Raw genomic sequence first — 14,723 nt, 5'->3', positions numbered from 1 at the left:
CATATTCATTTATTTTTTTCTGATGATATTTAGTATAAAAAAATCCTGATGCCATGCTGACTAAGAGTTGCTGCTATGTACTAAAAGGATAACATTTGTATATGCATGTGATTAGACTTTGTTCTGCATCAGAATTACACAAGTGGGTCTCTTGCACAGTATTGTTAATTTTAACCATAACGAGATATACTGTTATGAAAAACAAAACTAAACAATATTTATTGACTCTGCCAAATCCTAACCACTCTATTCTATTGTGGAAATGTTATTTATATGTTCTGTAAAGCTATAGATATGTAGACTATTAACTGATCCCAATTAAATAAATTGGTTAAAATGAACTTAATTAAATCGGATTTGTTTTCTGAGTGTTATTGTGTTCTGGCTTTCAATGCTCAGTGTACAATTCTTAGTCTGGCTTCCTTTGCACTTCCTTTGCACAGTTTTTACTGTCTTCCATTACCTTAATCAATCATTCATCTATAGATGTATTCCAAGCACTATGTTTTGTATTCATTTTCCCCCTGATCTTCCCCTTCATATTCCAAGCTGTGAAATGGGCTCTACAGATACTAAAATTAGCCATGACCTTCTTTAGCTTTTTCCATGGTACCCAGGGGTATTCTCTTGGGATTTATTTTTTTTCTTATTAGCCTCTCTTGAACGGTGCCCCCATGCTCTTTGACCACATGTGACCAAAGCTTATGTTTCAGCCGTCAGGCATTTCACAGACCCATGGTGACTTTTCCCTAAGAAACACCATGTGGCTCTGGCCGCCTCACTTTGGGGGCATCTCTTTGAGATGGCTTCCCCCAGGCCACCTCAGCTGTTGTTGGTATCTGGGGAGGACGAGTTTGCACAAGGGTCAGGACTGGCCAGACAAGATCACATGGTATTGAGTGAGTCATACTCCAGGAATAACTGCTTATGTGTTTGTGTGTTTGACACAGCCCTGATCAACCTCTCATACAGAGTTTGTGTGTTCCTGGCCTTTTAGAAAGCTCCCCCAAAGCTGATGTGGAGGTTTTGGGACATGCTATTTTAATTCTAGTTTCTTTATATAATTATGCCAAGCCTGCAATTTCTTATTCCATGATCCTTCAAGTGATCTGACCTTGAACTCCATTTGTTCAAGCTATAAATACTCAAAGCAATGGCTCATTAAAAGCATGTTTAGGAATGTAGAGAAAGCCAGTCTTGGCATGCCACATTCCTCAAAAACAGAACAGAAATTTAATTGTATATTTATTAAGCGTGCTAATGAAAATTTAAACATGATAGTGGTAGCATAAGGCATTCCAAGATATGACAGATTCATGCCTGCGCAGCTACAAGAGTAGCACTCTTGGAGTTATCTACAGTCCTGGAAGGCATAACGGCCAGGTTATCAAAACAAGAGATTTGAGTGGTTTAAAACCCTGTGTTGACCTGCCAATTACCCAGACCCCAAGCACAGAGTGCACTCAGTTGATTTCTACCATGTGAATACTCCGTCTCTCACTTTCTGCTCAAGAAAGAGGATCATTAGTTTGTGGTTTGCCAATGGGTTTAGCTGAGTGGAGGGGTCAGTCAGCAATGAAAATAAACAAAATAGCTTATCACAAATTAAAGCGTTGGCACTGTTGACTGCTTTCTTACATGCGGTAGTTATCTTGGCTCAGCACTGCCTGCTGACACGTGACTAAAAATATATTTGCTTTAGAGCTCTTTGCCCAAACTGAAGATCTAGGAAATTACCTTGTTTTCCACCCTTTATGCATACCACAAGTAACTAAATGAATTTTAAATTCCGTAGAAAAAAAAATTACATTTTAGCTTTGGCACCCACCTGCTGACTTTAAATTTGCCAGCATTTTTCAAACTGCCACTAACATGACATCCTTGGCCAGCTCATGCCTGAATGTGAAATCCAACTACCATTTCTGTTACATAAGCTAGAGCAAGGCCTCTCTTTGACTGGTCATGAATGTCTATGACTGGACTTATTTATCATAAATATGGTTAAAACTCTTTTGTACTTTTTTCATATTTAATTTGTGACTGAATTTTGTGGGAACTGCATTTACGATTTAAGGCTATAACAGTTATTATGTATTGTTAAAATTGTACAAAAAGATAATGTGCCATTCCTTGAGACCAAGTTGCAGAATACAATCAATACTCTGAATGTCAGAGGTGTGAAGTGTTTTGTTACTGCAGAGTACAAGGGAAAGCCGTTAAAATGTTTAGCTGTTTCTGGCTTAGGAAATTTTATTATGGGGTGAATTTATTTATTTATTTATTCATCCCATCACTGAAGATTTCAATCAAATCGATTTTGTTCCATTCAGTGATCCATATTCCAAAAAAAATAATAATTTTAAATACTCTATGCTCTAGAGTGTATTCTGTTTGTTGCTTTGAGGGCACAAGCAAACTGGATTCTTAAGGAGAGCTTGTATTCTGCAAAAGGCAGTAGGTGATAATGATCAGTGCTCCCTGAATACCGCAGAGGAGGTAAACACAGCCAGATGCCCTACAGCAGCACAGCATTAATTCACTGGAGACTTATCATTGTGTGTACACTGCTTAACCCCACAGAGTGCCCATTTACTCATGTTGCTGGTAACGTCACAAACTAGGATATTACACTAGTTTGAGGCCAAGGACTGTTTCCTGAGGTGGATTACTTCTGACTTTTGCAAAGGATTCTTTTGAAGCTTGAGAGCAAGTTTCTCAGTCCTGAGGTCACTCCTGAACAGAGTAGTGTGCAGGGCCCATATCCTGAAAGTCAAGATTTCCTGGTTCATTTGGGGTGTGACATGGTATGAAAACATCATTAGTTCCATAGCCAACCCCAATCCATACACTATAATCGGTTTGTCTGCTCTCTCTCTTTCTGTGTGTGTATATGTGTGTGCATGTATATAAAATATAAATTAAGGGAGAATATAAAGACTGAATTTTAAATTTTGCAAATTCTAAAATAAAGTAAATAAATAAATAAGAGGGACGTAAGGCTTTTAGGTAATACTGTGTATCGGTCTTGCTTTCTAAATTAGGCTCTGTTCAGACCCTTGTGAACATGACCCTTATTAAATGTGGCTGTGCTAAATTTATTTATGTGATCTTAGTGAGATTATGATGAGGACAGAGTGTGGTTCTTTTATTTAAAGCTGATGATGTATTATGGTGCAGAACAGACCTTTTCAAAAATCCAGAGCAGCTGAACACAACCAGAGGTATCTCAGATTCTGGGAATAATTTAGATTGCCCTGCATTTGGCAGCTTGTGATAGAATGAGCTCTTTCTCTTTTTGTATGTCCATATAAGGGTGTGGGAGTTTGGCTGGTGTGCACCATCCTACCTATACAGTGAACCAGACGGGGAATCTGGCCCATCGAGTATGGCTTCCGACATTTTGTGTATGGCTGAGTTTAACAAGGGTCCTGTAGTGAGTCCACACATGTTTACTTGTCCTCCAGGGAATAGTTTAACTTTTTGTAGCTTTTAACTGGGAACAAAAATAAAGAAACATGTACCTGTTTTGTCTAGTGGCTTGGCCTGTTTGTTTTAATTGGCATCAGGACAAAAGTGGTTTGTCAATGAGGAAAAGGAAGGAAGTGTGTGTTAATTTAGAATCATGTTTGTGTTCAGGTTATTTTTCTGTCACTTTTTGACCTCTGGTGGTTTGTCTTTCAACCTCACCTTATGAGATGCTAAAAACAAGACAAGATCTTAACATGTGTCTCTTGCTGTCTTTATACTTCAAAGGAAATAACCTATCCAGGAGCCATCGTCATATTCTATTCTTAACTTCTGATGGAGACATGACAGAAGGAGCTGCCTGTGTTTTCACATCCTCTCATGTTTCAGAGCACCAGAGCCCAATGAAAACAAAACTGGGTTTAAGCTCTTGCTGGGGACTTCAGCTTACTTCCACACAAATGTGCTACTGAGAAAACCTGTGAGGGATCTAGACGCATTTGGGGAAAAAAACCTTATAGGTTATAGCTCCAAAATGGTAGTTTCTAGGGAGATTAGCCTTAGTAGATTGATGGTAACTGCCTATATATTCTGTAACCTTCAGATGTTTTGATGATTGATAGTATTATGTAATGCACTGCTATGCCTTGTTGTGATCTGCCAGATTGTTAACTGTAGCTAAGCTTAACATCATGTTCCTCATTTAATGTGCTGACCAGTCATCTGATCATCTAAAATGAAAAGACTGAATAAACTAAAACAACTACCCATACTCACTTCTCAACAGTGCAGAATATTTTCAAATTGTGAAATATTTGATTGAGATTTGGAGTGAATTGTGGTTGTTTTCTATCCAGGATCAAATACACAGATTTAATGGCATCAATGGTACACAAATGATCTGATCTGAATCCTTATGAATTTGCTCTAGCTACTTTCCTCGTGTTTTTCACTCGGCCCTTATTATTGTTCAACCTATAATGACTTCCTGTGCCAGAACCTTGTAGACAATGGACTCTGGTTGGCCCTTTCTGACCCTCTTCAGATTTAATGACTCATAATCAGATATGTAGTCAGTTTTGTCCCTGCAGTGGAGACCTTTGACTCAAAAACACAACTAAAAACTTGCTGCAAAAGACTGAATGTGCTTCCAGACTTTATTATTCATTGTTTTTGGACAGAAGTAGTCGAGGGATTCTGTTGGGAAGTACTGCTCACCATCTACTGTTAAAAGCCAGTCAAGTCCAGCGAGTTTCAGAAATTTGCTCCTGTGTTTAGCCAGTAAGGAAATGAGCAGTTCAGTTGTGTGCCTGGTCATTAGTTATGGCCGTATGGGAGTGTTGATCTGGAGTCACTGTCTTTTTCCTGTTTACAAAAGTAGCCTGAAAATAAATAAAATAATCTGAGGTTATTTGAGGTGAATACTCTGAAATGTTACGTCTGTAACAGCAAATGGGAAATGCAATTCAGATTTTTTTGTACAGACACAAACAATATAGAAAGCATTATTTAAAAAAATATAGGCACATCCTTTTACCTGTCTAAGGATTCTAATCTTCTTATTGCTTTAGATCATTAATGGGAGTATTTGCAGAATTTTAGGCTATGTCAAGAGCATGGCTACGTCGAGAACATTGGACACTTTATTCGCAACATGTACAGTGATCCCTCGTTTTCCCTCGGGGGATGCATTCCAAGACCACCCGTGAAAAATGAATTTCCGCGAAGTAGAGGAAAGATAGATATATAATTATTTTATTTTTTTAAAATGTATTTGGACTTTTAAAACCCTCCCTGTGCTGTTAACAACCCACCCTTTGCATTAAACAGTCATTCTATAATGTTTTTCAGCTGGAACTACATGTGATATCCTACCAGTTTCTTTAATAGAGTAATTCCTAAGATGTGATTTAACGTAAGTAAATTTCACTCTGGTGTGGACATGAACGATACATGTACTGTACTGTAAGAAATACTTGTAAATGATATATTTTTTCACCTACAGGCCTAGTCTAATACATGTAAATAAAAAAAAAAATCCCCCTTGAAAAACCCGCAAAATAGCGAATCTGCGAAAGATGAACTGCGAAGTAGCAAGGGATTACTGTAAAATCTAAACAGGAAAAAAAGGCTAGGTGGGTATATAGCTGTGCAGTATTGAGCCGTGGAGCAGGGGAGTGATCTGTGATTGTGTTAAATGAGACCCAAATTGGTCTTTTATTATAGACCTCTCAAATCCAGTATCAACACACATTGCTAATTCTGTCAAAAAACATGAACTGGGGTCATGTTGGTCCAGCATCTCAGAGAAAGGCAGATCTGGAATAAGTGGTTGTCTTTTTTTATGAATGTGATGAAGTGAATGGAAGAGCTGTGCATCAATCTAACTCTACCCCAAAGTTTGATAGATAGTCAGTGTAATTGGCTTAGCCGTTGCTCAGCTTTTAAGATTTCCTATGCAAAGAAGGTATACTAGGCCCAATCAGGTCTCCTCCAAAACTTTCCTCACATCATTCTAACAAATGGGATGCCAAGTTCCAAAATAATAGTATATTTGGCATGTGTGTTTTTACCAGCCCTGAAAAAAAGTAATTTTGTCATATTATGAACAGGATAAAGCAGATGTTTATCCAATTACCAGCATGGTGTTAGATTAAGCATTTTTGTTTCCCACGGTTCTTAGTGGAAATGTTGCTATTGTTTACATTCAGTCACTGTCGTTTGCATTTATGTTTTGCGTTAGACAAGTAATATAAACTTGAAATAGTTGTCAGTTTGCACTCCAAATGAATCTGAGGCCATTGAACCTTTTTATGCAAGTCTATTTTTTTTTTTTTTTTTTTTTTTTTTGATCACCAGTTCTTTCAGCATAGTTGTTTAGAATCTGACAAAACAACAGTTGGTGCATCTTCCGTGTGGCTAGTGTATTTATGTATTTGGAAAAGGCTCCTGTCTTTGCTGCAGCTGTAAATGTTTGTGGTTTGTTGTCCTTGTTGTCCTGGCCTTCGCATATTGTACCCTGTGCGTCAGAGGGCTATACACGTCTTTTATGGGAAGCTATTTTTTTGGATCATGCAAAACCATCTCATATGCTGCATCTTCTTATTATACATTTATTCTTTCTCAACCTCGGACTTTACTTTATAGCCACATCACAGATGTTACCAGACAGTGAGTATGAAACCCAGCAATCTGTCATTATTCAGAAAACAGCCATCCTCAATATGGCTGCATTAAAGGAGAAGACAAATGTATAATGTAAAAAGATTTTATTCTTAGTCTTTTTCGTAAGTTCAATATATGCAGGAGTAAAATTAAGTTTTTTTGTTTGACAGTATGACTCCAATGTCAATGACATTCTGAACACTTTAACAGACCTGGCTCATCCTAAATCCAAAATGCAGTCAATAATACAGTTAGGACTTATACCTGGAAGAATCATCAGCACATATCGCATGGCAATGGAAAATTTTGTTGAAGTCAATCCACCATTAAAGGTGTTCAAACTCTTAAAGGAGAAAAGAAGTTGTGTCATATAATGCAAAACGCTGTCCATGCAAAGTTGAATATCAAGTAACAAAGCAAAATTTCCTTATTCTGTACTGAGGAATGTGAACGTTTAAGTGCAGAAAAAAAACCAATGGTTTGTAGAGAGCAGTCGGAACTCATCATTTTCAGTTCCATTTATTTGATAAGATGTGCTACATTTTAAGGTACAATTGTAACATTTCTAATCCCATGCTATTATATCACAATATTGACTTGGTATCTCAAAATCTTGATAGGACATGTAGAAATAGTCACTTTTCCTCCGTTTTGAGGTGTTATGGGGAATATATGTCAGCAATGGGTGAAATCATAATTGGATGCTGGATGGACTCAGGATTTAGTTTTCTTGATTTAAGATTACTCTGAGTTTGAGTGTTGTATGTGTTTGTTTGACCTTATCATCTTGATTGGCTAACTTGATGACCACCAGGTGTGTGTTTTTGAATGTGTTTGGATTATGTGTGTTTTGGAAATTTGTTATTTATTGATGGTCATTTTCAGAGAGGCAATGCTTGTGATGACGGCTTATTCATTGGATAAACTAAAAGCCAGCCATCTAGACAAATGACACATTTCACTGTACAAATTATTAAGGAAAATAACTTGACACTGTTATGTAACATTGAAGACTTTAATTTCTGTGGTAAACTCATCTAGAAATACCACCACTAACTACTAGATCCATAAATCTTAGAACATAAAGCTTTCTCTTCATCTGAGAGCATCGCTGTACAGCATTTATGGATAGTTATATCCAGGAGTTAATTATAAGTGTCTTCTTTAATAAAGTTTTTTTTGCCTCTTCAGTCACTGAAAAATCAACTCTGGTCGTAAACAAATAAATTCCCATTTAGTCGCCTTCACAAATATTTTGAGGAGAGCGTAGCTTTATGATTACTCATACACAATTCTATATATTGTTCAGATAACATTTTATTTTAGATGCAGGTGATCCAGAATAAAGAGTATTGTGAAGTTTATGGAAACCTTATTGACCAGACAAATAGCTGCTCTCTACACGGCTCTGGCTGCTCCAAATTTCTCTGCAGGGATGTGTTTGAAATTAGTCCGTTTTTATTAATATTGGATAATGATTCTTACGTACGGTCAATTGTCCCTTTACACCCCCCCCCCCTTGGCTCTTCCTGTAATTACATCATGTGGCTATGGTTACAAACCACTAGTCTGTTTATTGTCAGAGCAGATCACCAAAACAAGTCCAGGTTTTCCACAAGAAAAGCATATTTCTCAAAAGACATAAAAATAAAAATCCCTTTGAAGTCAGTGTATCGTTCATTGTGCAGGACTCCAGTCCTCCAAAAATGTCTCCCATGGGCCATTAGCTTTGACGATGGGGTCATGTTCAATGTTGCCATTTTTCTTTTACAGCATAGTAAGGACATTATTTTACCATTAGTCCTTAGTACAGAACAGAGTAAATGTTTTATTAAAGTATATTAATGTCATGGCAATGTCTAAACCTAGGAATCTATGGTAGGCTCGGGCTTATCTAGCTGTTTTTGTTGTAGCTACTCTAAATCTGACTTGCTGTTCTAAATGACTTGCTCTTGTGTTTTTTATAAAATTTGAATAGGCAGGGTTAAACCACAAGGAGTTAATTGAAGGATTTATGGAAATATGTAGTGTTTTGTGACCTCACAAAAACAATTAATTCAAAAGGGCCTGTTTGCGGATTATGTTTTATAAACATACTCAGGATGTGGAGGTACATAATTTAAAATAGTTGAAATGGTTATGTACTACATAGACGTTCTCCATGGTTTAGGTTTTAAATAGACAAACCAACCGTGTGTCAGTGTTGAGACCAGCGAGTCTGATGTCATATCTGTGCACACTGCTGTACTTCCTACATGTTCTTTCCCTGTGTTTCTTTTTCCTCATTCTCTTCAAGGAGTGGTACATTGAAAGTGAAAGTCATTAGTCACTGGACTAATGACATGCGTTTGCTGTATGGTGCCACAGTATACTTAGTGCTGGTTTTTTGGGGTTTTTTTTTTCTGACAGACATATTATGGCCCATGTTGCATGGACATGTTTGGTTCTTGGGCATGTTGTTTACGCTCTGGGGAAAGGCCCTTGTAAATAAAAGAGGGGAAGTTTAATCCTCTCTCTGAGAAAGTGTAGAAGGACTCAGGTCAGAACTTGCAGGCAGCAGAAATGAGCACTGGTCTTAGATTCGTTTTTGGCTTTGTGAGCTAATACTAAGCAAGTGTTGGGAAAGGTGTAAGGGTCCAGTTTTTCAGCTTTTGTAGATTTTTACCACAGTTCGAGGATACAAGCCATGTCATGTAGAGTTTTTGTTTGTGACTTTAAGCCTGTCATGGCTGCCAATAATTTCAAACACATACTCAACAAGATGGTTCTAAATTCAAGTCTCAATGTTAAGTGTATGCTGGGCTGAAAATAAATCAATTTACCTTACCTTCCTTCTGTAAAGTTGCTATTTTGGGGAGACATGTCACTGGACTGCATTGATGATCAGTCTGAGTGTCTTTCTATCTATCACAGAAACATACGGCTATAAACATTTTTACAGCTTAAGAGGCCTGATTAACTGACTGCCCTCACGTCCCTCTTTATAACGTTTTTATAGAGTCTGACACAGTTCCCTTGTTCAGTAATCTGTGGAATGCAAAGATACAATATCAGTGACTTTGGTTATAAAATGACATTTTCTGGTCATCAAAAGTAGATCCTGAATAATGAATGTTTCGTTTCTTCTTTTCTAGAGAAGCTGTATAATTCCCATGGCCCTGAACTCCGTCGGTCGCTCTTCTCCTTAAAGCAGCTCTTTCAGGTGAGAACACAGCTTGGACACCTGATACTGGGATTGTAGGTAAAGAGATCAGGGACTGAGAAAATGGGTAAGAGATTATATAAGGTCAAGACTGTTTGGTATGCGAGATGAAGAAAAGAAAAAAAAAAAAAAAGAGGGGGAACGTGTCCCAATGTGATCTCTAACTGTGAGGCTTGTGTTTCTTGTATTTACAGTGGACCTGCTACACTATGTTATATAAATTAATAAAAACTGATTGCAGTAGTTTTGTACAGGCGCCAACTTTCACAAGAAATGTTCATGTCACAATAAACATTATGGGGTTAGTGTTAGGGATACGATTTATTCAAGTTTACAGTTTTTATCTTAAGTTAGTATTAGGTGTCATTTCAGTTGGCCTTTGCTCTTGGTCACATACAATGAACAAAATTTAATTCTGTTGATTGCGTTTATTTATATGGCCATTAATATTCAGATTCTATAACTATTTCTATTCTATAATTCTAGAAGATTTTATGGATTCATAATCATGACAGACATAATTCATAATTGAAACCTTATACAAAGTAAATGCTTGAAGAAAGTTAAATCTTTAGAATTTAGTAACATGTAAAGACAATGATGAAATCAGAGCTATGTAAAGGCAGGGACTTACTGGAAATATGTTGTTTATACTGATTAGAATGGTGTTCTCGCCAATTCCCTTGGTAGTACCTGCTCGTTTGGTTGGAACCTTTAGTCTGTGAGTCAGAGCTGCAAGCCATTACTTGTGCTTTGTTGTCTTGATTAGGGCTGCACAATTATGTGAGACTGCTGATTTTTTTTGATGGAGATTATGAATTCCAGTGAACTAATATTTATGCACACTTCAATACAATCACAGAACACTTCATGGAAACAAAAAGGAAACTACATTTAGTGTGTGTGTGTGTACTGAAGAAAAAAACTCTTTAGCAAACTCATTTAGTGCTACTCAGATCTAGAACACTTGTGAACTCTTGGAACCATTATCTTACACCAGCATCATACAAAATGGAATGCCTTACCGGTGGCCCTTTTGCAAGGGGCCAGAATATTATGTGATTAATGGGAAATCCACTAAACAGCCCTAATAATGAGTACTTTAATGTCTACACAGTTGAGTAATAAACTTATGCAGTGGTTTACTGGCACAAGTTCTAGGACATCAGCATCTGGACCAGCTTGTTTTTACCAAACCTTTCCAAGCCATTACTGATGCTAAGAACAAAGCATCTGGGAGCGAGACAGATAAAAGCATGGCACCCATTGAATATCTGTTTATCAAATTAATTTATTACATTCTGTTTAGTTGCTGGATTGAAACTGCAATTTCAAAACAGGAATTGACCTTAGCCCTCAGAGTCAGCACTTAGATCAGTGAAACCATAAGGCTATTACATGAAGAAACGCCCTCTACGAGAGAAGGTGAAGGTACAGGAATACCACACATTCCACAGAGGACTCTGTAATTGCATCAGTAGTTAAACGGTAACTTCACAGAAAGTCTGTAGACTCTTAGACTATCTCCTGGGTGCCCTTCCATTCTTTGTTAAAACTTTTAATACATTTTCTTACTGTAATTTTTGTGCTAGTTAAGCACCACTGTATTTAATGAACACTATAAATGTGTAGTGTGTGTATGTTATCAGATTTTTAAGACAAAGGATATGAATTATGTTTCAAAGTAAATTTGAGTAAACCAGTAGAAAAGAACATATATGTTTTGCAAAAATTAATCTGAGGTGTGTGTGTGTATATATTTTATTTCTACAATTACTTACTGTAGTTTATTATAATATTTTGGCAGATTGGTGTGTGTATATAAAGGGTCAAATTGTGTCCATATTATGGTATTTATAATTGATTTGTGTGTTAATTTTCTGTAATCTGGGTTTCCAATAATCTGTGTTATACAACAACCGATGCAAAGAATTTTGACCGCATCCACGCTCTCCTTTTTTTTTAAATTTAATTTTCTTTAAACATGTTGACGATTTTAATGTTGGTGGAATTTACAACGTCAGTTCTTTCCTACAGGACGACAAGGACCTGGTGCCGGAGTTTGTGAACTCTGATGGTCTAACCTGTTTTATAAAAGTGGGTGCAGAAGCAGACCACAACTACCAGAACTACATCCTTAGAGGTGAGGGATACAGTACAGGTAAAACATGATATATATAGTGAGGTATACTAACTCTTAAGATGCTAGTACAATGAAATAAGCATGCTGCTGAAACTTCAGCTACCGTAGCTTATCTTGCCAGGTCAAAACACGGTGCAGATTTGATCTTTAGATTTGTTGTCTCACTCATGGGAAACTAAATATTCTGCAGATTTGTCTTGGAACAGGAAGTTTATGCTATTGTGTGCTAGCATAACAAACGGCTTACTGTACAAATCTGTACATCCGCCAGAATGAATCCCACACTTGATTTTACTTAGCGTCGTGTTCATGAACTTTCCCATCCTCACTTGATTGTTCTCGCTATGAAATCAAAGGCAAAAGCGTTACTATCATAATCTGGCTTTTTTTTATTCCTGTGTGTATTTTAGCTCTCAGCCAAATCATGTTGTTTGTGGACGGCATGAATGGAGTCATAAACCATAATGAGACAGTGCAGTGGCTCTACACCCTTACTGGCAGCCTGGTGAGTGACTTCTGTGTTATGCAACTGCACACAGTCACACTGACCACTTAGCGACTTGCTGCAAATGAACACCAGAGTGCATACCCTAAGTCTCTCCCCATTTAAGCTACAGTTCACACGGTCTCAGCATTTAATAAACAGCAGTCTGACTAATTATCCATGTGTGCTTTGTATTACAGTTCAAAATGGAAGAAAAAAATGTATATATTAAACATTTGTTTAATGTTGTTTGTTCAATACATGAAGTCTTTTCAGAATTTATTCTAATGTATTCCTTTAAAAGTCTCCTATTTTATATATTCATTTGCTTATTGCAAAACATGTAAATGTAAAATTAAATTGAAATATCAGTATGAATATTAATGAATGTAACAATAATTGTTCAAAGTAGGAGTTAATGTTATTTGCTATGATTTATCCTAGGATTTATACTGCCATCTAGTGTACAAATGATAGACATACAAACACCTTCACTCACTCATTAATTCACTCTTTCAGTCTCGGCTGGTGGTGAAGACGGCCCTGAAGCTGCTGATAGTATTTGTTGAATACACAGAGTCAAACAGTCCCCTACTCATTCAGGCTGTTAACACAGTGGACGGGAAAAAAGGTACACCTGATCCACACAATACACCATAAATACACTCAGAGTATGCCTTGCCTTGCTGGTTTAATGTTAATTTAGAGTGAATTTATTTACTGTCCATGTGTTAGCCTCAGAGTGCCCCTTGTTTATAATGCTCTGTTGTAGGTGTCAAATCCTGGTCATACTTGATTGACATTCTGGAGGAGAAAAATGGGTCTGATACAGAGCTCCTTGTCTACACTATGACCCTCATCAACAAGGTAACACATTAAATTATATCAATGGTTGGCAACAATACAATGATATCCAATTAAATATTTTATGAATAATTCTCTCTGTTTCTCTCTCCTTTTCTTTCTCAGGCTCTGTCAGCTCTCCCTGATCAGGACTCATTTTATGATGTGACAGATTGTCTTGAGCAACAGGGAATGGAACGAATAATGCAGAAGCACATGACCAGCCGAGGAATTGACCCTGATCTCAAGCAGCTGTTCACCACGTATGAGGTAATGAAACACTGTAGTCTGATTACTTATTTAATTATTTTTATTATTATGGTTAATATTTTGTATCTCCAAAATGGTGTTTTCTGGAGAAGAGAAAAATGTCCTTAACTTTCAGTGGCAGTTAAAGGAAAACAATCCTTATAGTAATTTTATATTTTGATGGTCCATGCTAAACAAACTGGGGCTTCTACATTCTGGATTAGAATTACATGTGGATAGGTTTATAAAGGTTATTACTTATCTGCCCAAATTATCTGAAAGTATACACACATAATATCACAGCACTGACTTTTTTTTTTTTTGGGCAATGTAGAATTCTTTGAAGTATGAAGACGGAGAGATGGATGAAGCCTCTCCTCACATCCGTAAGGAGAGGAGAAAAGCAGCCAGCAGTGATCAGGAGGGCCGGAGGAGCCGGAGGTCCTCAGCACAGAGCTTTCCAGATGGTCCTTTCCCTCCTTCTATGCCTGCCTCTTCATCATCATCATCATCCGTTTCCTCACAAAGTCCAACTACAGGTTTGTGCAAACCTCATCAAGAGTTTAGACGTTTTGTAATATACAATAAAAGCAGCAACAGAGAGATGTTTACCATTGTTTTACACCTTTTTAATTTCCTATAAATTTCACTTTTCACTTACAAACTTCTCTCGTGTTGGTCAGTGAAATCATTAGAAGTCTTTGTACTTTAGTGTGTTAAATATTTTAAAGAGAATTAACAGATCATAGAATATAATTTTTATTGTATTTCAAACCCTGTCCCAACTCTTCTACAAATGGATCCACTGTCCTGCACACTGACATTTATTTCTGTAGTTATACTCAAGGATGCTGCAAAACAGGATTATTCAGATGATGCCAATATCCACAGCATTTTAGGAAAGGCTAAAAAAAAATCGGGGCTTCTACATTCTGGATTAGAATTACATATGGATAGATTTATAAAGGTTATTACTAATCTGCCCATGTGATAAAGTTCAGATATTCCTATAACAATTCATATTAAACAATAAAATTATTTGTTTTACCATTTGTTTATAGTAAACCTTCAAAATTACATATCTCATGTTGAACTAAATTCATAACATTTATCATTAAACATGTAAGACTGTCATTATTGCAAGGTTTTGATTGACATGACACATTGCATCA

General features: G+C 36.9%; 1 protein-coding gene across 5 annotated transcripts in view; it reads left to right on the top strand.

The window, feature by feature from the left end:
* The window catches only part of LOC136678110 (FH1/FH2 domain-containing protein 1-like), a 53,821-nt gene that overhangs the window by 11,083 nt on the left and 28,015 nt on the right, over positions 1-14,723 (top strand). For all 5 annotated transcript variants that reach the window (XM_066655962.1, XM_066655961.1, XM_066655960.1 and 2 more), the window contains exons 4-10: positions 9,765-9,832; positions 11,870-11,975; positions 12,386-12,480; positions 12,979-13,090; positions 13,232-13,326; positions 13,429-13,572; positions 13,886-14,090. In XM_066655962.1, coding sequence (XP_066512059.1) covers positions 9,765-9,832; positions 11,870-11,975; positions 12,386-12,480; positions 12,979-13,090; positions 13,232-13,326; positions 13,429-13,572; positions 13,886-14,090 — 825 coding nt within the window. The remainder of the gene's footprint in view (positions 1-9,764; positions 9,833-11,869; positions 11,976-12,385; positions 12,481-12,978; positions 13,091-13,231; positions 13,327-13,428; positions 13,573-13,885; positions 14,091-14,723) is intronic.

The sequence above is a fragment of the Hoplias malabaricus genome, chromosome Y, assembly GCF_029633855.1.
Source record: "Hoplias malabaricus isolate fHopMal1 chromosome Y, fHopMal1.hap1, whole genome shotgun sequence".
NCBI lineage: Eukaryota > Metazoa > Chordata > Actinopteri > Characiformes > Erythrinidae > Hoplias > Hoplias malabaricus.
Note: the sequence above shows the minus strand (reverse complement) of the source record. Positions and strands in the feature narration are given on the sequence as shown.